The 26,393-nt window shown below is 42.3% G+C and overlaps 1 protein-coding gene across 1 annotated transcript; it reads left to right on the forward strand.

The window, feature by feature from the left end:
• The first annotated feature begins 6,415 nt into the window (after positions 1-6,415).
• gipc3 (GIPC PDZ domain containing family, member 3) lies at positions 6,416-25,915 on the forward strand. Its single transcript, XM_015970760.3, has 6 exons — positions 6,416-6,884; positions 12,354-12,539; positions 12,641-12,821; positions 19,896-20,005; positions 22,694-22,772; positions 24,964-25,915. Exons 1-6 carry the CDS (start codon positions 6,615-6,617, stop codon positions 25,113-25,115), a joined length of 978 nt encoding a protein of 325 aa, XP_015826246.1. The 5' UTR covers positions 6,416-6,614; the 3' UTR covers positions 25,116-25,915.
• Positions 25,916-26,393: the final 478 nt, after the last annotated feature.

Consider the following 26,393-nt stretch of genomic DNA (forward strand, 5'->3'; position numbering starts at 1 on the left):
CGACCTGTATTTTATATAGCGCCTTCTAGAGTCATGGAACCCCTCAAGACGCTTTACAACACAATCAGTCATTCACCCATTCACACACTCATTCACACACTGGTGGGGATGAGCTACGATGTAGCCACAGCTGCCCTGGGGCGCAGTGACAGAGGCGAGGCTGCCGAGCACAGGCGCCACCGGTCCCTCTGACCACCACCAGCAGGCAAGGTGGGTTAAGTGTCTTGCCCAAGGACTCAACAACAGCGACAGTCTGAGCGGGGCTGGAACCTGCAACCTTCCGATTACGGGGCGAGCACTTAACTCCTGTGCCAGTCTTACTGCAGAGGGAATGAATGACCTACGGTAGCGTTCTGTTTTACATCTGGGATGTCTCAGTCTGCCACTGAAGGAGCTGTCCATGGTCTCCACAGTGGACTGCAGTGGGTGGGAGGGTTTTTATAAGATGGAGGTCATCTTCCCCAGCATCCTCCTTTCCAACATCTCCTCAACTGAATTCAGTGGGCAGCCCAGAACCGAGCTAGCTTTGTTAACTAGCTGGTTCAGTCTCTTCCTGTATCGGTCAGAGCTGCCTGCACCCCAACAGACCACAGCAGAGTGGATAACAGATCCAACAACAGAGTGATTAAAGGATTTTAGTAGATAGGAATTACCTCAGAAGGACCTCAGCCTCCTCAGGAGGTGGAGAAAACTTTGGCCCTTCTTATACAGAGCATCTGTGTTGTTGGACCAGTTCAGTTCACTGTTGAGGTGAACACCCAGGTATCTACCACCTCAATGTCCCTGGAAGTTTACCGGTGAGTGAGGAGGAGTCTTTCTGTGGAAGTCAAGTGACATTTCCTTTGTTTTACTGGTGTTCAAGCGAAGGTGGTTTCGCTCACACCAGTCCACAAAGTCCATGATGACTGACCTATATTCCTGGTCATTCCCCCCGACACTATCATCAGAGAACTTCTGGAAGTGACAGCTGCTGGTGATAGAGGAAATCCGAGGTGTAGAAGGTGAAGAGAAAAGGAGGGAGCATCATACACTGTGGAGCTCCAGCACCACACACAACCACCTCAGATGTACAGTTGTGCATCTTTATGTACTGTGGCCTGTTGGTGAGGTAGTGATGAAAAATTCTGATAAAACACAATTTTCTGTTGAACAAAATTTAAAAACCCAGCAACACTCAAATATCAGCAGTGAGAGCCATTTCTTCTTCCTCATCAGGCAGTGCAGGCGCCACCATGCCAACAGGAACATAAGAGGCATTGTATTGTTGCAAAAACACACCACCCTCTCACAATCTGGCCTGCACAAGCCAGCCGATGGCCTTCCCCACCGCCCTCAATGCCAGGAAGCGAAGCAGTTACCAAAAAGGATATGGCACCTTATGGGGAAGTATGTAATTTAATGAAGCGGCGTAGATGAAGCGTGAGCAAAAATGGGCTCTCTTGTCATGCAAAAAAAGCATACCCACCCACCATAATATACACTCAAAACCCCATAGTGTGCGTTGGCTGGTTGTGATTGACTTAATCATAAGTGTGCAGTAGGCATACACTTGTACTTTGAATATGTTTGATGTAGTTTCTCATACAAAGGAATGCCTACTGAGTAGGGCTGGACAATAAATAGAAAATGTATTGTTATCAAAATTTGTGACTCTTATCGAGAAAAATTTTCCCATTTCAACAAATTTGATAATTGAAAAATGAAAAGATGTGTGTAGGTTGGCAACGTTCATGTCCCTTTAAGAAGCTGTACCACCTTGAGTCACGTAAAAATGTGACTCAACGTAATACATGCGACAGCCCCATCTAGTGCACAACTCTTGTGCCCGCACATACCTGTAGTTATCGTCCATTTATCGTTATCGAGGTGAAATCCTCAATATATCGCGACATTGATTTTAGGCCATATTGCCCAGCCCTACTACTGAGTCATTTTTTGTGGGTAAAAACCCTCCTGTTTCAGGGAGTTGAAGTTAGTGAGAGGAGTGGGGGTGGGGTGGAGTTTAACTCATTTGTATTCATGATATGCAAACATCTGGCCCCTGATTGGCTGACTGGAACACAACTCTTCTGCTGCCTCCATTTGCTCTTCTTTCTGATGTTTTATCTCTACAAATAACTCAAGCTTGAACATGTTCTGTCATGTTGTAGAGTTGCTATACTTAAAATACAAGTAACATCTAAATCAACTTTTTTTTTACTGATAAACTGTATAGATGAACGTCTAACCCCTACTCCACACTGGAGGCATCAGCAGACACCCTAACGACAGAGGAACGGTTTACTAGTGAGTTGCGCTGCAGGCCAGTAAACACTGGCAGAGTCTCCGCTGCAAACTCACATGCAACACATGCAAAGTAATTCCCCTGCCAGGACAACAGGGGTTATAGCGCTTTTTTGTGGTATCCTGCCGCCATAACACTCATGTATCCGGTCCACGATAGTGTATTTACTAATGTGTTTATATATTTCAGAGACTTTTTAACACGGACTAATCTGTCTTTCATGCTCCTTCACCTCTTCATGCGGTCGCCACCTTTAAACCCACGTTTCCTGTCATTTCCGTCGTTGTTTGCTCCATATTTTGTACTCCTTCAGTCACGAGTGAATAAACGTTCATATTTTCAGACTTTTTCTGGGATGCGTTGTTCAATCTGTTCTGGGTCTGCAGCTAAATATCTTTTTTTAACAGGGCATCGGCGGTGCTGGTGACAAATTTACAGGAAGCGATGTCCTGGCCAATCACAAGCTTGTGGTCTCTGTCCCTTTCGACGGATGTTTAAAATTTTGGGCATGTCTCCGTCACCCCATGTGAGCCTGTCGGAGAGCTCTTGCGCTGATGCTTAATGGTGTGGCGTGTCACCGCACCGACTCAGATGGAGAAGTATAAATCAGGCTTAAGACTCCACCCAGGGTGTGACTTACCCTGTAATTCCTCTCTTGGCCGATAAACCAACACAGCCTTTCATGATCACAGGCCAAGGTGGATGAGGCCACAAATACTAACTTTTACAAAGGGGATGCTCAATTTAGGCTTTTTTTTTTTACTGATATCTGACATACCAATATTCTCTGACTCCTAATTTCCACTAAAGATAAAAAACAACATACGCGTTGTCCCTCTCCTATAAAAAAAGAAAACTAAAACATTTTAGGTTAACATCACAGTTCTTTTATCATGCTTACATTTCAACCTTTGAGAACAAAGGTAGACACAGGATATGATAAAATATTACTGTTGGCACTATTGAAATGTAATAAATCTTAAATATGAGTGATTTTTGTCAGCCTGAATTTACACCCAGAAATAAAATGCTTTGTTTCAGTGAAACCCCACCCATGTTCACTCTGACAAAACGTGGCTAAAACAGCGTTTTAGGCAAGTTGGTTATATTTTGGCTCAGTAGTCCAGTGGTTAAGGTATCTGCCTGAGCGCACTCACCACTAGACTAAAAGTCTATTACATGTCACTTGTCACATATGCTACATATCCTAAGCTGGCCAGGGGGGACAGGTTTCAGACCAGAGGCTAGCTTCTGGGGAGGCCTGATGTTGGGAGCAGGAAGTTGGAGTGACCTACAATTTATACATTAAGCCGTTTCAGGAAATTCAGAATAAAATTGAAAAATTGCAGCTGAAAGAGGAAAATGCATGAATGCAGCCAAAACATGTTTTGGTGTTATTTTTCTTGAAGAAACAACTATATTACATATTAAAAAGCTCAAAAAAGTGGATATTCAATTAAACCTTTTCTGTGTAAAATGACAACTACTTAAATTTAGGTTAGTAAGATGAAACATGCCACATTTATTTTGTCTCAACAGCAGCTGAATGAATCACACTACCTACCAGTGATGCTAAGATGTGTGTACTAGTTGGTATGCGATTTTTCTTTTTCTTTACATTGCAGCTATGGTGATAAAACCTTTGTATAGATCTTCAGATAAGAAAAGTCTGCCTTGTGTGAACATTCTTATTTGGTTTTATTGGTTTGTTAGCTGTCCAGCTTCACATATGTGCTGTGAGGACAGCGTAGGTTCACTACCAAGCGCTCATAATTTGGGTCTGGAAATGAAGCAAAACAGGAAGTAACAAAAATTGCAGTTCCACCCTCATCCGCTGGGAGCTGGTGTCAGAAGCGAGCAAATCCTCATTGACCCCCATGTTAAAAATACCAATTTCACAGCAGAAATAAACCTACACATTTCTACTTCACAAGTTGTGCCAAATAAACTAAAATGTTTCAAAACCTTTACCTCCGATCTGTGATGTTTTGAAATTTTTAGAGAGCGGAGAAGCTGAAGAGGTTGATGTATAATGTGTGTATGGTAAATGTAAATGTTGTGTCACTAAAAATCTGAAAACCATTACAGAAAGTTTCCAATATTACATTTGCTTCAATAATCCAAAAACACATCAAATACCTAAATGACAGCAAACATTAAGATTTTAGGGATATTTTTGCTCCGATGTAGGTTAAATGTTTCCAATGCATTTTTTAGACTACATGACACATTAAGAAATAGCAACACTGGGGCTTCAAACGGCTAATTCTACAATACTCCTACTGCAGGATGTGCAATTCAAATAGTGTCAACCATCATTTTTATGCAAAGCGATGTCCTGTAAGGCCACATTTTCTGCTAATATTGACAGACTGAACCACATTCATTCAACCATAGCCTTGTCAATATTTGTAAATGACTTCGATAAGAAGAAATGCTTATAGCAACGAGATATTTGATGTAAGCTTTTACAAACACCAGAAATACTTTTATTCTCTTTCATTTATCTGCTGTCATCACACCCTTTTTAGCTTCATTGTAGGAATCTACTGATAACACATTGCTTGCTATAAACTTAAAACTTCAGGAATAAGTTACAGCTATCAATTAGTGCTGATATGTGTTACTCAATGGTTTTCACACTTTCAGAGACTTCTATAAACTAAATTCTCTTTGTTTTGTCTTGATCTGGTCAGAATGTCAAAAATGACTTCTTATGCCTTCAGGATTATGTCAGCTTTGACCACAGAAAACGTCTGAGGCTGTAAACACTGTTTCAGAATGAAACAGCAGTGTGGAGATAACACATGAGCTGATGCTGCTTTGACCTTGTTTAATTTATGTAAGGTAAAGATTAAGGAGAAAAAGAAGGTGCATGGTTTGCTTAGAGAATCTTGGTGGACGAGCGACTCCTTTGCACCTGTGATGCACACACAGCTGCATTCATGCCCCTTTGTATCACAGATGCATGATTATGCTTATAAAGCAAGTAGAAAAAGAACAACACAGGTTGTACTACTGGTGCACACAAACTGAGTGTTCGTTTAGCTCAATATATACTGAAAGGTATTATTTTCTACTTGAGACCACAGCAAATACATTGATTAAACAAGTGTTCCACACCTTTAAAAACACAGCACACGTTTATCCTTGATTGCACACGATGGCTAAATCAGCGCATCGGTCAACACAATCTATGTTTAAAGTATACAAAATAATTTAACACTGAAAATGTGTGATGCTGGGATTTGAAATGTGAGCCACAGAAAGATCGATGACACATTCCCAGCTGGCAGGTTTAAAATTGGATTTTTGAGGAAATTTCACGTTGAAATGGCAGAATTAGTGTTGCTGTTTCCTGTCCTGACATGGAAATTCCACTCATGTGCAAGGGCTGTGGATCACATGGGGTGACATAAACATGTGAAGGACAAACAACTACTGTGACAGGAATGTTTAATGTCATCAGATTTTTTTGGGAGGGGGGGGGGGGGGGGGGGGGTCGGGTCGGTGCTTTTAAAACAAGGCAACAACTGATGTGTTGATGATGAGAGGAAACCCTCCCCTCCCTTGGGCTCATCTCTGCCTTTTGTCTGCTTTAGCTTCTCCAGTTTTCATTTTTGTTCCCCAAAACATTTCAGTGATGTAAGCCAAAGCTGATGTGATCCAAGCAGTACCATTTTGAGTGTTTGCGTGTGTGTGCCATCATGTTGTGTGTTTTTTAGCTCAGGGTAAAAGGTCAGCACATCACCAATCATTTGGCCCAACAACAACCGTTTTCTTTCAGCAAGGCCAGCAGACGGCCACATCTCACTGCCTACCCGGTCAGATCATCTTACCGGGAACACTGGGACATTGTCCGTGGCTCCCTGGTGTAGGAGTCCCTTTGCAGACTTGCTGAACATTTCCATACATTACAGAGCTTTTCACACATTCAGGGTTATGTGTGTGTGTGTGTGTGGGACATGTCATGCAGCTCTCCTGATATGGAGGATTAGAGGTTTGATGATGTCAGGTATGAAAAAAACTTGCACCTGGTGCTTTATTTGTGTTCTCTCTCCGTGAGCCACAAAAGGCTCAGGTGTAACACACAATCCTAAACTTAACGGGTGTTGGGTTTCCACCTGGCAGGGCCTGGCTGTCCTCTTTCAGCGAATGGTACCAAATTACGCTCATCACTAATTTATCTGCTTTCTTCAGTCAAGAGTTTTGGGCGGTTAGTTGGGTGTTCAATCAGCTAAGCAAGAGGGAAGGACAGTATTTCATTTTTCTATCCGAGCAGATCAAACAGCAGGGCTCTCAGAGGAGGACCAAACCTGAGCTGGGACTGATGCAGAACGATGAGGTTATGAGCCCACAGGACTCCAAGGCAGCAGGGGTTGAGTCCCGGAACCAGAGTCAGGGGTGTGCAGAGCCTACAGCGCCTCCGCTTCCTCCCCCTTCACCGCCACCAGCAGGGCCACCGGAATACCCGAGGCCTAGGCTCATTTTTCACACCCAGCTGGCTCATGGGAGCTCAACAGGCCGCATCCATGGATTCACCAACGTCAAGGAGCTGTATGCCAAGATTGCAGAAGTGTTCAACATCTCCCCGTCAGAGGTAACATAAAATCAACACTCACCAAGACTCCTCACAATATAAAATGATCTGGTTCTTTGTCATTCCTGTATTCCTGTCAGTTGTTGAGTTTCCACTTCAGGTTTGTTTCCACGAGGAACCACTGATGATAGTTTGCATTTACTATCATCTGTCAGACTTTGAACCCCTCCAGTCATTGATCCGTAACGGAAACAACTAAATAGATAAGGTTTTCTACGCAGGTAAAAACAATTGGATCTGACCTCAACTCAAGACAAAAACACAACAATAGATTATGTTCAGTTTTTAGTCTGTTCTTATTGAAGGCTAGTTCAGGTTTCATGTTCTGGTTTGTGGTTTAAAGGAAATAGTAAAACTATTAAGAGGATCTGATCTATTGTGTATGATCAGGTGGCAGCAAGCAGCTGCTCACAAGACTAGAGCCTTTAAAAACAAGATCTGACCAGGTGGAAAAACCTGCAGCCTGATTTTATTCAGACTGCTAAACCGAACCTTTCCTGTGATTTACTCACAGAAACCTGTAGGGATCGAAGAACTGGAGGTGAACCTTGTTGATGTTTGGACAATTATCTTCTTTTCACTCAGTAAGCTAAAGATTGGTATTTCTGTCGACAGCAAAAGGCTTATCAGACACTTACCACTTCTGAAGGCCAATATGAAGGCTTTTCCTATCTGTGTGTATGAACATCTTGTAAAGAAGGAAACGTGTTTGATTCACTTCTTTTTCTTGCATGACAAGCTGTTATAATAGTGATGATTTTAGTAAATAATAGTAAAAAATAAGTACTTGCATCAAAAAATACATATAAATCTGCCACCTCATGGCTTTGTTTCTCAAAATTTACTTGAGCAGTGTTACTCCCAGGAGCTTTTTTTTTCCCAGTGTGAACAAAAACTTCAGCTAGAAATGGTTGTTCACATTCTGTGAAACCTTTCTATCAGCTTCGTCCTAATTGCTTGATGTTCAGTACAGAGTACACACGTATTGCGAGCAAAGATAACCAGAAGTTACAACAGATCGAGCAAAAGCTGGTCATATCAGCATTTATTATTGGTGGACAGATAAAAGGAACAATATGTAAGAATTTTGCAGAGAAACAATCACAAATCAGTTTCTCAATCATGACTGAAGGAAGGCTGCTTTGAAACCGATAGTTGAAACACATTTCCTTCTCAGCTGGCAAGTTTTATCCCTTCAAAATAAAAAGCTAAAGAGGGATGCAGTAGCTGTTTACCGTGAACCTATGGCAGGAACAGACCTGGGCCTGAGTCAGGCTAGATGTGGTCCAGATCTGGGCCAGAGTGGGGCCGGCTCACATAGTAAGGATCTTCATCCGAGCCAGTGCCGGTCCAGTTTTGGCCCCGATTCAGAAAAACGGATTTGCACTGGTTTTGGCCCCGTGTGCAAAGCACACCGGCCCTGGTTCGTTTTGCGGATCCGGCCCAGATGTTATGTAGGCTCCGGGCCAAATGATTTTTGCTATCTGGGATTGCCAAGTCTGCGCTAAGCTAATGCTGCAGTGCTGGCGTTTGTAATTTGACACCGGCAGGAAAAAAGCTCCTGGGCTGTTTGAAGAACTAAAGCCAGTAAATGGGAGAGATGTTATTTCTTGTACCCCTAAGAAGCCACGGCATCCTTTCGTTTTACTCTAGTGAAGCAGCCTAGAGGCTAAAGTTGAGCTAACAATGCTAACGACGAAATAAAAGTAAATAGTCTGCTCTAAAAAATATCTCTAACTACTTTTTCAATAACCAACAAATTGAAAAAATAGTGAAATGTGTGACGTGAATAATGAGTTAATTGCGACATTTTCTTCCTTTAAAAATGTGAAACACTTGTTTAATCAATACATTTGCAGTGTTCTTTAGTATGAATGCCTTGTAAGTCGTACTCTAGGGAAGAAAAAGCCACATGCGCCTGCTTCAGGAAGTAGAAGGGAGCCACATCAGAGAAAAGCATCAGATGACAATTCTTTTCTGTTTTTTTATATAGCACCAAATCACAAGAGTCATCTGTCACTTCACATAGAAAACATTCCAATACAGTTCAGTTCATTAAGCCAATCTGTAAAAAGATTCCTTAATAAGGAACCCAGCAAATATCATCGAGTCACTGACTAGTGTCAGTGTCTTTACAGCAATCCTCAGCAAACAAACACATTTGCACTCTTATTTCCTGATATTTTGACATATTTTCTAAGACTGGGTAGCAACAATGTGACACTACCACTGACCACTATTTCCACAAATAACACAAGCCTGAAAAAATTCTGCTTTGTGGTGGAGTTGCTAACGCTAATGGTTAGCTTCTGCTAGCTTAGATGTTTTCTGCTGTTTCCTGGATATTAAACAAACAACAGCTTTCCCCAAAGTGAGTCAAGATGGGTGACTCCATTAATGTTAAGTGACTGTGATGTAGAACTGTCAGGCTTTTCTAATCCTAGCATTTCACCGTCTATTTTCCAGCAGAAGCTAAAGCAGGAAATAGGTGTAGGAGACTATTTTCATGTTCAGCCTGCATGAAAAACTCAGTAAGTTATTAAGATCAGAAATATTTCTTAAAAACTGCTTTTTCCCCCCAGTGTTTCACACCTTTAATGGGTCATTCAGAACTATAGACCCCTTGACATGTGATGTCATGCGCCTAAATCCATGTCCCCAGCTTCAATAAACTGAGCTAAATTGTGGCAATATTTTTATTTTATTTATTTATTAACTTATATTTTGAGAGGATAAACCACTCGAGATGAACCATCTGGTTTACAAGTGGGTCTATCTAATCCAGGGGTAGGGAACCTATGGGTCGCGAGCCGCCTGTGGCTCTTTTGATGACTGCACATGTCTTTCAGATAATTCACAGAAACCACAGTGTTAAACTTAAAAAACTTTCTCGTGCATTTTAACATCCATCCATTTTCTACCTCACCTGTTTAAGCAACACATTCTCACTCCCAGCACGTCAAAAACAGACGCTTGGTCAGCCACCCTCTGCGCCAAACCCCTGATGCCAAAAGTGCCCTTTTTCGTCACTTATGCACAAAAAGGGGGGTTTGAGGGGAAGGTTAAATAACAAGAGGATAAGGTTCGGGTGCGGTACAATGAGCTTGTTTGGTGCCCCGGCTGCGGACATCCCATCGCGTCAGTTTTACGCCGCATTGGGATCTGCAGTCAGAAAAGGTAAAACCCCCTTTTCATACTTAAGTGAGGAAAAAGGGCACTTTTGGCATCAATGAGCTAGAGGTAATGAGAAAATGTTGGTCTTATTTCAAATTGCACGCATTTAGTTGTATTCAGTGTTTAAGGAAGAAAAAAAATAAACATATATGGCTCTCAAGGAAATACATTTCAAAATATTTGGCTTTCATGGCTCTCAGCCAAAAAGGTTCCCAACCCCTGATCTAATCTATCACCATGGTTAATGCATGCAGTGCTTTAGGCTGCACAAATAGGCAAAATAAGGACCGTAATGTAAAATTTTAAAGGCTTCCAGCTGATAAATACACTGAAGGCATTGGTTAACAGCCATGAAGAGAGTTCTAGTGGATGATCCATCCATATTGTGGAAGCCTAAGTCTCGTGACAGCATTAAAAAGTCATGTATTTTCCTCACATATCCAGACACAAACAAGTTATAGCCTTCTAATGACTTGTATGGCCTTGTAACTATTTATTTTATATAATTACACAAAATGTGTTCTGTAATTGGAGCAGGCAGTCATTTGTTTTGTGTTTACTGAGCTTGTCAACAATGTCAAGTGTATAAAAGTTATTTATTTATGTATTTGTCCCTCCTGAGGTCTTCCCAGCCTCTAATGTTGTTTATTTTGTTTATGTTTATGGTGATCTTCAGAATAAACAGAGCACCTGTTCGTCGCCAAAGACAAACGGTGTCACGGCGATCCTTCAACATTAACCTGTACAATGTAGAAGAGATCCAGTTACACCTTTGTTGCTTCAACAGTGTGAAGTCCAGGCATGTTTATCAAGTTATTGTAGATACTCCTGAACTAGCGACCAATTTTGAGGACCGTCGTCCTCTACAGCTCATTAGCTACTTCAAACAGATCTTGAAGTTTTGCGCTAAACACCAGATATAACTTTTTGATCATCTGCCCAAAAATGTGTTCGATGATCAAAAGTAGTAATATCTACATCCCTAGGTTTTACTTGTTTGGCTTAAATCACAGAGAAACAAGTCTGGATAATTGTACAGCAAGCTAACAGCAAGCTAACAGCAAGCTAACAGCAAGATGGCAAACTCCTCTAATGTTAGAGGCATTCTACCGTAATAAGTGTAGTAAGTGCTCCCTACCATTAAACACTCAAGAGTGCTAACACCAGATATGACAACTTATTTATCTACTTGTCGACTAACTGTGTATGACTCGTCTTCGCCCATCATCTAGAATCTTTTGATGCTCACCAGTAACTGGGAACAGCCATGAAACTCATGGAACGGAGTGACAATGTGACTTTTTGTTTAGAAAAATGGACTGCAGTACCCAAATATGATATCCTTTCTTCATTATTAAATGTTGCACCTTTAAGTTCAGTCATACAGAAGGGAAGACTAACACTTTCAGTCTTGCTTTTATTTAGAGGCCATTTGGATTTCCCATAAAACAATAAATAATTTAATAATGCAGTTAACTAAAATATAAGCTGAACAGAGATCCAGGTTACTCAACCAGTTTTCTAAAGGACCTTGACCTGCATGCAGATATCTAGACACTTACATGAGTATTCAGGTGATTTCGTATGACTGCTGAAAAGTGCAGCAGTTTCCTTGACCTGAAGGGGCAGCAGCATGGTTACTGTACCGTCAGCTGCAGGAGGCGACCTTGGACTCTAGTCAGATAAAGTCTCACTTAAGATAAGAGTTATCATGGATTTTCTTGATGGATTATGAAATGTAATTGACCTTGAAGTTGGAGACTGATAATCTTTGTTGTTGTTAGTGTTTAGGTGAGATGAGAACGTTAAAAGGGATTCAAATGCATCCGTTTGTTCTTGAGATGTAGACACACTCATAGACTTCTAGATGCTTGAGAAAAAGATTCTCACATTTTAGAATCCACTGTGTAACTAAAACTTCTAATTTGTAAGTCTTAACATTCAAATTTTAAATAAAATACATTTTTTCTGCAGTTAGACTGAACTTCAGCCTGTGGAAAAAAATAAAATAAAATAAAGCTATTAGTTTGGGTCTACTGCCCTCTACTGTACAATGTCTGTAGTGCAGAACTTTAAATGTTGCTAAATGAATGGATTTCCAATGTCATGACAAACAAATCATCCTTTAATATTAGTCATTTACCATATTCCTATGTTACAACATTTACCAGCAACAACAAAATCGTTTTTTGAATAATCTTGATACAATCAGTAATTTACTAAATTGTTAGTAACATGCATCAATGTTTATGGTATTTTTACATCTGCAGCTTTTGGTCAATGTTTTCCCCTCAGATCCTGTTTTGCACCCTGAATTCTCATAAAGTGGACATGCAGAAGCTGCTGGGGGGACAGATCGGACTGGAGGACTTCATCTTTGCTCATATCAGAGGAGAGACAAAAGAAGTGGAGGTGACAAAGACAGAAGACGCTTTAGGTCTCACCATCACAGACAATGGAGCTGGATACGCTTTCATTAAGGTGAGTAAAAGGTGGCGTTTTTGACATGGAGCAGACCGTCCAAACTGACAAATCCGTGTCTCCTAAATTGATGAGGGCAAATGCTACTTTCTGTCCTCCAGAGAATAAAAGAAGGCAGCACCATAGACCGGCTGAAGACTGTGTGCGTTGGTGACCACATTGAGGCCATTAACGACCAGAGCATTGTTGGATGTCGACACTATGAGGTGGCAAAGATGCTGAAAGAGCAGCAGAGGGGGATCCCATTCACTCTACGCCTTGTGGAGCCCAAAAAGGCCTTTGGTGAGTTAAGAATTATAATGAATATGATTCATCAGAAGTGAAAACTACTTCAAAGCTAATAAGAATATAATCGTCCTTTATAGTCATGATACCTGGAGGAACAATGAAATTAAGGGTTTCCCGACTAAGCAATTGTGCACAGCAAAGATTAAACCACGGGCATGAAATCAGACAAAAACAAAACAAAGAGAAACAATACTTGGTATATATGATGTTTGTGTGTGTGTGTGTGTGCGTGCGTGCGTGCATGCGTGTCCGAAGTGTTAGCAGTTTTGATAGCCCTGGGGAAGAAGCTGCTGGTCAGTCTGGCGCTTTGACCTGACTGGCCTGCAGCTTGTGGGTCATGGTCATGGTCCTGGTTCTCCTGAGGCTGCAGCTCTGTGGTGGACAGAGAGCACCACACAAACAGATACTATGTCAGTAGACTCTCCACAGAGGAGTGGCAGAGAGCCAGCAGCAGCAGCTTTGTGTCCAGATTGTTCTTTCTGAGGACAGAGAGGAAGCATAGCTGAGTCCTCGTAATCAGAGTCTCGATGTTGAGGTCTGCGGAAAGGTGTGTTGGTAACAGTTTCCACCTGTTCTCTGTTGATAAGGGGTGTGTGGTCCCTCTGGCTTTTCCTGAAGTGCAATATGTTCTGTAGTCTTATGGACATTCATGATGAGGTTGTTTTTTGAGAACCAGAGTCAGTGTCTATACTTCTGCTCAGTGGACCATCTCATCCTCCCCACAGCTTAGTCTGACCACAGTGGTTTCATCTACATACAAGGTTCATAACTTTTGTACACATTTGGACCAGAAATAACATTAACATCATGACCGTGTCTAAATCACTTCCTGATCAAATGATGAAATGAGTGTTAACTGAGTGTTTAGTGTTGGGAACCAGGAAATTACCCATGCATACTAAAGCAAACAGGATGAGAGGAGAGGATTGGTTTAAGCGTTACTGGCTGCCTCCCAATAACGTTTTAAAGGTTGTTGATCCCAGCAGCTACAGTAAACCCTTCAGTACATGGACAATAACATGAGTAATGATGCTCAAAAGGGAAGGGGCTCTTTGGGGACAACAACAGCCTATAATCTGAGTTTGATTTGTTATTTCAATGAAATGATTTAAACAGTGGTTACAATTTCAGACTTAATTTTCACAGGTTCATTAAAGTTTGAAATAAAATTATCAGGGGTGTGTACTGGTGAAATTCTGGCACGTATCATGATACGGGGAGACGATACAATGTGTCGTGATGTATTGCGATACATTCAGCCATATGTTATTAGTGATTTTTTTAAACTTTATTTCATTGTAGAAATATTTAATAAACAGTCCAAAACTGATAATTAACATGTGTAACATGAGGTATCTATGTCACGGTCAGACCTAGTGACGATCAGCCGGATCCAACAACAGCCAAACACAGAGAAGGATTTAAAGAGTTTATTAAAGGACTTGTTAAAGTGATCGGGACCCGCTGGAGTCAGTTCTGGGTGGCGTGGCCTTCTGAAAACAGCAGCGGTGCTCACTGGTGAGGAATGCTGATGAAGGTGAGTGCTCAGATTCAGGATGGAGCTGAGGCAATAGACGGGTTCCGTGGTCAGACAGACTGAGGTCGGGCAACAGGCAGACGGGCTCAGTGGTTAGGCAGACTGAGGTCAATAATAAACAGGCAGGCAGACAGGTTCAAACGCTCGAAGGACTGTGACAGGGCAGCAGACGATCTCGCACTGAGTAGCAGGAGCCAGGTGCTTAAATAGGGAGCAGCACAGGTGAAATTAATCAGCCAGATGACTGCTGCTGCAGAGAGACAGGAAAACACAGAGGTCAGGGCATAATCATGACATGGCCCCCCCTTCAATGGGAGGCTCCAGATGACCGTCCGGGCTGATCGGGGTGAAGACAATGAAACTCCCCGATCAAGGCCCTATCCAGGATCCTGGAGGACGAGACCCAGGACCGCTTATCCGGGCCAAAGCCCCGCCAGTCCACCAGGTACTGAAGCCCCCAACACCACCTCCTGGAATGGAGCAGACGACGCACAGTGAAGGCAGGTGCCCCATAAATGAGACAGGCGGGAGGGGGGGGGGGGTCTGGACTGTGGGCACAACCTGGACGAAACAACGGGCTTCAGATTACAGACGTGGAAGGAGGGGTGTACCTTAAAAGCCGAGGGCAGACGGAGCCGGACAGCCACTGGATTGATGATCTTGGTGATGGGAAACGGACCGATGAACCTGGGAGCCAGCTTCTTGTTGACCACCATGAGGGGCAGGTCCTTGGCGGCCAGCCAAACCTTTTGCCCCACCAGGTGTCTGGGACCCTGGGTACGTCGGCGGTTGGCATTACGGATGTAGGTGGCCGAAGTTTTACAGAGAGCCACCCTAGCCTGTCGCCAAACTCTCAGGCAGCGTCATGCTGAGACGTGAGCCGCAGGGACCTGGGCCTCCCTCTGATGAAGTGAGAAGACAGGAGGTTGAAAGCCATAGACCACATGGAAAGGGGACATACCTGTGGCACTAGATGGTAACCCGTTGATGGCAAGTTCCACCCAGGGTAAGTTCTGTGATCATCTGTGAAGATCAACCTTGCAGAGGATTTGTAGTCTCCACCTCCTGGTTCATACGTTCGGTTTGACCATCCGTCTGGGGATGAAATCCTGAGGACAAGCTGACATCGATGCCCAATAGCGCACAGTACTCCCTCCAGAAACTGGAGACAAACTGTGGCCCTCTGTCTGACACAATATTGCTGGGCAAGCCGTGTAGTCGGAAAACCTCTTGTGACATAACCTCTGCCAACCTGGAAGCGGTGGGTAGTCTGGCAAGTGGAACCAAATGAACCATCTTGGAAAATCAATCAAGACGATGTTACCTTGAGATTCTGGTAGCCCCGTGACGAAATCAATCGAGATATGAGACCAAGGTTTTCGGGGAATAAGGAGTGGATGGAGCAGTCCTGCCGGACGTCTGCGAGAGACCTTGACTCGTAACGGAAGGACAAAAGAGTCTGGCGATCATAGGAGATGGTAACAGGGACGCTACTGAAGAGGATCTCAGACAGGAGCAAGGTGGAAAAGAGGAGGTTAGTGGATAAAAGTTTGAAAAAGTGGCTGGTAACTGCGGCTAAGCCAAGCACAGGCGCCATCTTGTTGCGCCACATTGTTCCGAGTCTCCGGCAAACCGCTCAGGAGGTGGTAACTTGGGCTCTCGGATGGGGTCAACCGGAAGTCCTCTGGGAGAAGACTCAGCGGCGCTGCTGGAGGAGTGAATGGATTTATGGTTAGCCATTCCCTCAACAATTTCATGAACGCTGCGCTCCGGAGCCGTGATAGAACCCTCTGCCTTGGTACACCATTTGGTGCTTGGCTGCGGATCCATGCTAAATGGCGAGATCATACTGTCACGGTCGGACCTAGTGACGATCAGCCGGATCCAACAACAGCCAAACACAGAGAAAGATTTAAAGAGGACTTGTTAAAGTGATCAGGACCAGCTGGAGTCAGTTCTGGGTGGCGTGACCTTCTGAAAACAGCAGCGGTGCTCACTGGTGAGGAATGCTGATGAAGGTGAGTGCTCAGATTCAGGATGGAGCTGAGGCAATAGACGGGTTCCGTGGTCAGACAGACTGAGGTCGGGCAACAGGCAGACGGGCTCAGTGGTTAGGCAGGCAGAGGTCAGTGATATACGGGCAGGCAGACAGGTTAGAACGCTCGAAGGACTGTGACAGGGCAGCAGACGATCTCGCACTGAGTAGCAGGAGCCAGGTGCTTAAATAGGGAGCACCACAGGTGAAATTAATCAGCCAGATGACTGCTGCTGCAGAGAGACAGGAAAACACAGAGGTCAGGGCATGATCATGACAATCTGATCCATAACAGAGGGATTTACATTTCAATGGTGGAAAATAAACCCATTGTACACTGCTGCCAACTAGTGGGTGGTGTTTGAATTGCACCAAAGGAAAAGAAAGTGCACAAACGTTTGCAGGTAAATTCTTCCAAAAATGAGATACACAGCTTTTGAATATCGATATAATATCACTGAAAAAATATTGCAATAAGTTTCAGTTTTGCTGTCATCAGACACACAGTACCGTGTTAAAGTCTCATATGGAGACAGACAGACAGACAGACAGATAGATGATAGATAGATAGATAGAAAGATAGATAGATAGATAGATAGATAGATAGAAAGATAGATAGATAGATAGATAGATAGATAGATAGATAGATAGATAGATAGATGATAGATAGATAGATAGATAGATAGATAGATAGATAGATGATAGATAGATAGATAGATAGATAGATAGATAGATAGATAGATAGATAGATAGATAGATAGATAGATAGATAGATAGATAGACAGACAGATATTATCTGGCATGAAGAAACAGTGAGGACATTGTATGGCTCATTAATCTGTTTATACAGTATCCATTCATTTTCTTAACCCGCTTATCCACACAGTGTTGCGGGGCGCTGTTGCCTATGCAGCGGTTTTCGGGCAAACAGGCGGGGTACACCCTGCACAGGTTTCCAGTCCATTGCAGGGCTCTTCATATAATTTTTAAGGATGTAATAAAATATTGATATGGCAATAGTTGCGAGTAAAACTGATAAAACCTGCTACTTAACTGCTTAATAGAACACTTAATTTAATCAATACGATGATAAAAATCAAACATTTCAACAGTAGTTTATTAATTAGTGGACATCCACTTCTTTGTGCCTCCCTCTGGAACAATTCTTGTCAACATTTGTTCACACAGACCAGTTCTGACTGTGGGCCGACCGAACAAATGGATATTCCGGTTCATGGCTTTGCTTTTATTTCTCACCCTGAGAAAGGCTGTCAGCAGGACAATGAGAGTCTTCGCTGTGTTTAGGACATGCAAAGCAGAATGAAATTTCCTCTTCTGAACCAAGTGCTTTCTTATCAGACAGGAAACCACATTTATGGTCAAGTGTCTGACTTCCTGCGTCTGATCTGTATCTCCATTAGCCTCCAGAGACTCATGTCTCCAGCTCCCATTTCCAGAAACAAAACGATTCCAATGGACAGTAAACAGGAACATTGTGACTGAGCTTATGGGCTGTGTACATATTGTTTTAAGCTTGCTGCCAGTTAGAATCTGCACTTTGGGTTTCTGCAGAATTTTGTTCACAAGAAATTGTCACAAGGACAACTTAAATGCACATTTGGGAATTTGCACCACAGTATAAAGCAGTGGTACCACGCTATCAAGGAAATAAAACTTCAAATCCTGCCGTGTTCTGCCACGTTCTCCAGCTGATTTCTCCATCCTCAAACAAGCAGAGCGGAGCTTTTATTCCCTCCCTGAGTACAACTTACAAGGCATTCATTTCTAGTAGAGTCCCCTGCAAATGCATTAAAAATATGAGTGAAATCGACATTTAACTTTACAGTGGCTAGTCTCATTTAATCAATGTAAAATCAGTGCTGAATGCAGAAAAATTAAAATGCTTGTTACTCTCTAATGGTGAGAAAATCACAGCCAACCTTCCAATTATTTCAAATGTTCATAGGGCTCCTTTTGAAATGGTTGCATCATATAAATACTTGGGCATAAAAATTGATCAGAACCTTTCATTTCCATCACATATAGGAAACCTGACCAAAATGCTGAAACAGAAACTTTGCTCAATAAGTTAGGCAAGGAAACTGCTATTCTCTGTTAGTGCTGCTGTTTTGTCTCTGTGCTTTTGTTGTAATGTGGGATTTTGTGTATTGTTTTCATGCTGCCTTCCTAGACCAGGTCCCTCTTGCTAATGAGATTGAGCATCTCAGTCTTTCACCTGGTAAAATAAAGTTCTAATTAAAACAGTTCAGCCTTGGTGAGAGAGCTGTGCATCAGCTTGCATCTACAATTTTGACAGTTTCTGAAAATCCAAACTCAAACATCACACCCACTGAACTAATAACACTTCTGGTTTAGAATCGGTGTAGGAAATAAGGCGTATAACTCTGCTTTGCACCTCATTTTGTGTTTATGTGGTTGAATCATTTGCTTGCATGTGATTCTGACCTTGATGGTCTTCAAGATTTTACAGTTTCCATCATGGTCATGAATGCAAATGGGTGATATTATGCAAGGAACTGTAATACACTTAAGTATCAGTCCCAAATTCTGTGTGACACAACTGATGCTGACCTCTGACCTCCCCTTTAAAGACATTCAAATTCAAGAAATTCAATTTTTTGTGGGTTTAAAAAATTTTCCTCAGATAATCATCAAGCTGATGAGGATGCAGCAGTCATCACTGGCTGTTTACTTTGATGCATCCTTCTGATAAGAAAGTCCTGTTGAGCTTGTTGCTGTTTGTGAGGGTGATGGCAGATCTACTGGTAAATTCTTGCTTGACATTTTTTATAAAAATGATAAAAGGTCTGTATTTCTATAGCACCTTCTTAGGGTTCTACAACCCCCCCAAGGCACTTCACAACACAATCAGTCACACACCCCTTCACACACACATTCACTTGCTGGTGGGGATGAGCTACGATGTAGCCACAGCTGCTCTGAGGCTCACTGACAGAGGCGAAGCCTGCTGAGTACAGGCACCACCGGTCCCTCCGACCACCACCAGCAGGCAAGGTGGGTTAAGAGTCTTGCCCAAGGACACAACAGCAGAACTCTCTGCTCAGAATCGGGATCAAACCTTCAACCTTACGATTACTGGACAACCTGCTCTACCTCCTGAGCTACTGCAACGACATTCTAATCCCAAAAGGATTTTTTTGTTAAAAAGCCATCTTTAGCTCTGATGGTGTTAGACAACTAAAGTGAAAACAGCTGTAAAAATCCAAATATGGGCTTATGATGGAGTGTTTTCTGCAGCATTCTTTAGATAACTGCGATGTGCAGTAAGCATCACTGATTCTTGGGAAGAACAAACAAAGAAAGGGCACAAGTGAAAAGAAACAGAGGTTAATTTAAAAAGGAAGAGTCATTCCAAAAGCACATAGCTGCATTCTATGAAGAAACAATGTCATTGCTGCTTACCAAACAAATGATTTCATTTGATTAATGATTATCCTTCTGTGTGTGGGATCAGACATGATTGGAATGAGGACAAGGGTGCCAAAGTCCAACGAGGGAAAGTTGGTGAACGGAAGAGAGACTCTTCGACTTCGCGCTAAGGGTGCTGCCACAGTACAGGAAGTGGTGAGTTCCTCGAGTCCCAAAGGGATAACACCCCTTGTGACTTCCTCACACGCAAATGCACACACACACACACACACACACACACACACACACACACACACACACACACACACACACACACACACACACACACACACACACACACACACACACACACACACACACACACACACACACTCACTCACACACACACACACACACACACACACACACACACACACACACTCTCTCTCTCTCTCTCTCTCTCTCTCTCTCTCTCTCTCTCTCTCACACACACACACACACACATGCACCTTTTTCCACACACGTCTAACCCTTTGATGCATAATGGTCACTACAGTGGACAGATACTCAAAATCGTTATTTATTTTTGCTATTAAGCACAGCTGTTGAATACTTTATTGCATCTGAGCCCCTCCGTTTGGACTTCAGTAAGTAAAGCCAACATATTTCATGTTCAGAACGCACGCTGTCCACTGAGGTGGACATGTAATAAATTATTTGTAAATTATTAAATGTTACAAAAATATTTGTTGAAATTTGTTTTATTCACACCTAAAGATGGATGAAAAAAATCATGGTTGAAGATTTCATAATTCATGCATCAAAGGTTTAAGATGCAAAAAATGTAAAAGTATAACTGAAAACACTCAAAGAATATTCCACTTGCAACTTCAGAGTTACCAGTCCAGTCTGTTGGACTTAGAAAAAATTAAACTGACATCTGGCACTGCAGTCTGGTTCTAGCACATTCCTGCATGTTTTAGATCATGAACACAGCTGATTTGTTTAATTTGGTGATGAACTGCTCCTGTAGACGCTAAGGAAGACTGGGAGACATTTCAGCTGTTAGATTAATGCGCTAAAAAGCAGAGATGTGAATTGTGGCATCAGCAAGTCATCTCCATGCCGTGTTTTTCTTCAGCTCAGCAACTAAACCAGATGATTTTAAATCAGCACAGAGAATGAACCGGGTTCAGTTGCTAAGCAGAACAAAAATACGGCTTGGAGATGACTTGTTGGTGCCACAATTCCCATCCCTGCCAAAAAGGCGACGGCACAGTGAGGAGATAAGTATTCGTTTTGGTTCTACAAACGGACATTATAGGGGGCGCTAAAAGCAAGCCAAAACCACCTAGTCTCACTTTACAGTTTTTCTCAGTCACTTTGGTGCATTTCTCACAACAGAATTAAACTTTGCACAACAGTTAGTGCAACCTCCACAACATGTAATCGTTTAAGCACAACCTAGTGGCAGTATCATGTTCATTTCATCCAATAGCATAAGCTTTTGGACATGAAGCAACTGAGTAAGTACAATTATCTGCAAAATGATCACTTTTCACTTGCTTTTATCATGTCTGTCAAAACGAACAACACTTTTACAGGCTGAATAGTCATTGTTCATGCAACTAATGACTTAATTTCATTGCTTGCGTGAAACTAAATTGTTCAACAAGTTGTCAAACATTTTGTACGTCAATTTTCTAAATATTTTTATTGTGTTTCCATGAAAATGCCCGTAAATAACTTTTCTCAGGTGAACCTTATCTTACAATAATGAAAAGGTGTGTGTGAACTATTAGTTACAACCAAACGCTCCTGGTGACAATCTGACAAAGTAAGTAGTAAGCATACACTCGGCTGTGGTCGGGTAGTGGTTGGCTGCACACGACAGGACGCTTGTGGAGTATCTTCCTACCTACTCGCCATTCCTAAATCCAGTTGAGGAGTTTTTGTCTTCCTGAAGGTGGAAGGTGTATTGACCTGGTATCTACATACCCAAATGACCCTGCCAGCAGCCACAGATGCACCCAGAGTCCTGCAGAGGATAGATTCAGGGAGATATTTCCCTTGGTGCATTGACAGAGCTGACGTTCGCTGTGATCTAGATGAAATTGTGGCAGACAGGAGTGTCCCTGATCGATTTTCAGCACATCTGTTTTAAAGTATTTTCAGTATTTTCTGTTTCATAACTACTGCAGTAAGGTTTACTGAGCCAAAGGGAGTTTATATAATTTGTAAATGTTTTTTTTCCCCAGTTGCACAATGCTGTGAACAGTTATAGAGTATAAAGTAAAGTTACTTCTAGTTTTCTAAATACCATGCATGGTGTATAATGCTGTATTGACTTTACATTGGGAAGCACTTCCAGAGTAATCCCATACCATGCCATACCATAGGTTATTTATATACCACGTTTAAAACGCAGCATGGAGGCTGCCCAAAGCGCTGCACAGGCTAAAACAAAACACGACCAATCTAAGGAACTAAAACAGAAGATAAAAATACCAGAAAAACATGAGAAATACTAAGAACACATTAAAACAATAACACAATAAAACACTAAAACGAGTCACTGTCTAAAAGCCAAATCATAAAGTGGGTCTTTAAACGAGATTTAAAAACCGCCAGTGACGGAGCCCGCCGAACTCCAGTGGGCAGCGAGTTCCACAGCTTTGGGGCAGCATGCACAAATGCTCGTTCACCCCGTGATTTGTATCACATCCGGGGTGCGCACAGCAGCAGGAGGTCAGCCGACCTCAACGTGCACGTGGGTACACAGGGAGTGAGCAGGTCAGAGAGATAGGGAGGTGCCAGGTTGTTGAGTGCTTTAAAATCACAGTCACAATGAAAACCTTTTGACTTGATAGTTCAAATATACTCTCTGTGTTTCGCTGCCAACAGAACGAGTTTGAGGAACAGGCCACCAGGAAGGTGGACGACTTGTTGGAGAGCTACATGGGCATCAGAGATCTGGAACTGGGTATGGCGTTTTGGATTATACCTGTGTCTTAAGATAATCATAATATTTATTTTTATTATAAAAGCCCTGACTCTTCGTGTTAGCGTTCAGACTCTGGTTCACTCAGATTCTGACACACAAACCAAGATTTTATGTGAATTTCTTGTGGTGTTTTTTTTTTTATCATTCATGGAACGGTTGCATTTGTTTTCTGTAGCACAGATTCAAGTTTAGGACACTGAGGTTCCTTCTTAATTAATTAGCCTGGCTTTTGTTCAGCTTTAAGATCTAAGTGTTCACATAAAAAGCTGGTTGATCAGGTTATATCGGTAGCACCTATAATTTAAAGGTTTCAAATGAATAATCCTTTGATTTAAGATCCTTTTTTGTTAACTGTAGATCTGGTTTGAACCAACCTCTAAAGATAATGCCATGAAATAGTGATTAAAGCATTCAATAGAGGGTTTTGGAGCAGAAAAACTCCTAAAACATGCACCTTAAGGTCTAGGTCATACATCACTTGTTTCAGCTCATAAACATGTTTTTATTAAATTAAATTAGCAACAACAATGACTTTAGTATTAGCTATTAAAATGTTATGACAGTAGAAATGAAGCAACATATTTAGAAACTGGTTTTTAAGTATTTCATTGTTTACCTCCATTAAAACCTATGTTTTCTAAAACTGTTCTTAAATCTGTTCTATTGTATCTACAACTTCTAAAACTCTTTTTTGTCCAATCAATTAAATTTCCTCGTCCTGTAAAAACATAAAAGAACCTCAGAAGTTACAAATCTGCTCATCAAGTTAAAGAAAAGAGCAAGTCACCACAAAATCAGGCCTTTTTTATTGTTACTGATAGACTGTATGAATGAGGGCCTAACAGTGCTGTAGACATTTGTGGTAATTATTTGGTGTTTTAGTGCATCTTATTTCATTCTGCCTAAAACTGCCAGTTTTGCATTCTTATCAGGTTAAAACTCAGCATCAGCCATAACTAACGACTAAGCAGGAAACAAACAGGAAATGTGGGTGGGGTAAGATTCTGGTGGGGGTGGTGGTGGTGGGGGGACTTGCTCTTTAAAACACTTACTGTTTTTAATCCGTTCATCCATCTATTTTTGGCCGCTTATCTGGGGTTGGGTTGCAGGGGGCAGCAGCCTAAGCATGGAGGCCCAGACTTCCCTCTCCCCAGCCATGTGGGCCAGCTCCTCCAGGGGGAATCCCAAGGTGTTCCCTGGTCAGCCGAGAGACTCTCCAGCGTGTCCTGGGTCTTCCTTTAGGTCTCCTCCCGGTTGGACGTGCCCGGAAAATTCCCCAGGGAGGCATCCAGGAGGCATCCTAACAAGATGCCCGATCCACCTCAACTGCCTCCTCTTGATGTGGAGGAGCAGCGGGTTTACTCCAAGGCCCTCCCGAATGACCGGGCTTCTCACCCTATCTCTAAGGGAGAGCCCAGCCAGCCTGCAGAGAAAACTCATTTCGGCCGCTTGTATCCGCAATCTCGTTCTTTCGGTCACTACCCAAAGCTCGTGGCCATAGGTGAGGGTAGGAACGTAGATCGATCAGTAAATCGAGAGCTTTGCCTTTCGGCTCAGCTCTCTCTTCACCACAACAGACCGGAATTCACCCATATCACTGCAGACGCAGCACCAATCTCCCTATCGATCTCGCGTTCCAGCTTTCCCTCACTCGTTAACAAGACCCTGAGATACTTAAACTCCTCCACTTGGGGCAGGACCTCATCTCTGACCCAGAGAAGGCATTCTAGCCTTTTCCGAATCAAGACCATGTTCTAAGATTTAGAGGAACCGATTCTCATCCCAGCTGCTTCAAACTCGACTGCGAACCACTCCAACGAGAGCCGGAGGTCACCTTCTGATGAAGCCAACAGGACCACATCATCTGCAAAAAGCAGACTCACTCCTCAGGCCACCAAAATGGATCCCCTCAACACCTTGGTTGTGCCTAAACGTCCTGTCCATAACATCTATGAACAGAATCGGGCCCCCCGAGAGATGCTGTTTTTAGTATTGTATTTAAAAGGTTTGGAAATACCCCCAAAATTGATTGAAATTCATGAACAAACAAAGTAAACATGAGGACACTTTGGTAACTGTCATCAGCTGCTGCATTAAAATGATGTTGAGTTATCTTTAAGCTTGACCTTAACATGTGAAAGAAGTCTTATTTGTTTGTTTTTCTTTGCAGCAACCACCATTGTGGAAGCAGGCAAAGACAAGAAGAACCCCGATGAGTTTGCGCAAGCTCTGGATTCAGCTCTTGGAGATTTTGGTTTCCCCGATGTGTTTTTGTTTGATGTATTTAGAGCCGTAAGAGATGTTAAAAATGATAAAATGTAGACATTTCACAGCAGAGGGGAGCAGCTCTGTTCTCTGTTCATTTGTAAAAATGCAACATGTATTATTGTTTTAATGTCACCTTGCCAGTCCTTGTTTTGACTTTCAGTCATGTTTTATTATAATCAAAACTATCACCACCTCTTTCCTTTGGAGTTTTCTATGAATTCAAACCCCAAAAGCAGTGTAGGTTTAAATCCTTTTGTATTACGGCCTGTCCTGAACTCCTTTGTGAAGATGCATGACAAAGTGTTGTTTACAACATTTACTGGATCATCTAAACATGAACATTTTACATGTTTGAATAAAGATAAACTCAAAAAATGTTTGTGGGTTTTCTCCTTTTGCACATGCACCAGACTGTAAATCAGGCAGTGGACATCTGTGAACCACCTGGGAATGCAACCAAAACACCGCCGCAGATGGAAAGCCAGGAACAGCAAGACAGAGATATTTCTGGGTAGTCTGACTGTCAGTGGTGGGTTTCTTTTAAATCACCAAATAAATGTTCTGCATTTAATGGAAAGTCAAGAATTTTCTGGAAGAAAATAGATACAAGAACATTTTGTTTGATTCGGTAAAAAATGTGGTGATGATGTGTCTGTCCAACAGGTTGCACACACATGCACGTGTCCAAAGGACTTTGGAGAGGGAAAATGCTTCATATTAATAAAACCAACTATAATAAACATTGGGTAGCATAAATAATATGAACTTTTTCACTAAATACAAGCAGTCCTTCAGTGTGTTACCAATCACAACTTGAAAGAAAGTAAAGACAGTAATCTGGTCCATCGACGTAATTTTGGGGGGTGACAGGGGGACATGTCTCCCCCCCCCTCCCCCCACTTTTTCCAAAGTCAAGTTTTGACCCCTGCACTTTTTACCATCCAAAAACAACATTACTTTGTATTAACTTGACAGTGGTTGAGCTCTAGGACCAAGCGGAAAACAACTGTTTCCCATTAGAACATACTGTAAAGATACCCCCACCCCCCACCCCCGTGTCCCCTGCACTTCTACAGTGAAAATTACGTCCATGCAGGAGAAAACACTAATAAGGGGCACATCCCCCGGCTAAACCACCCAGTTCTGCAAAACAGATTATCTTACGTGATTGTTACTGCCAAACAGGAACTCAACCCAAAACATTCCCATATAAAATAAATAAACACATCAAAGGAGGTTTGTGAAATTACTTCAGCTTGAGTGGATGTCAGGAGTTCCGCATCGATTTTGTGAAGGTTTTCATGGATGGATTAAAAGAGCACATCATAATCC

This window comes from Nothobranchius furzeri, chromosome 8 (genome assembly GCF_043380555.1).
Source record: "Nothobranchius furzeri strain GRZ-AD chromosome 8, NfurGRZ-RIMD1, whole genome shotgun sequence".
Taxonomy (NCBI): Eukaryota; Metazoa; Chordata; class Actinopteri; order Cyprinodontiformes; family Nothobranchiidae; genus Nothobranchius; species Nothobranchius furzeri.

What these genes read in the sequence shown, in the direction of transcription:
- gipc3 (XM_015970760.3), top strand. Translation starts at nt 6,615, where the DNA reads ATGCAGAACGATGAGGTTATGAGCCCACAGGACTCCAAGGCAGCAGGG. An exon ending in GGAGCCCAAAAAGGCCTTTG is followed by an intron (nt 12,822 to 19,895) that starts GTGAGTTAAGAA and finishes GTGTGGGATCAG; the next exon opens with ACATGATTGGAATGAGGACA. An exon ending in CTGCCACAGTACAGGAAGTG is followed by an intron (nt 20,006 to 22,693) that starts GTGAGTTCCTCG and finishes CGCTGCCAACAG; the next exon opens with AACGAGTTTGAGGAACAGGC.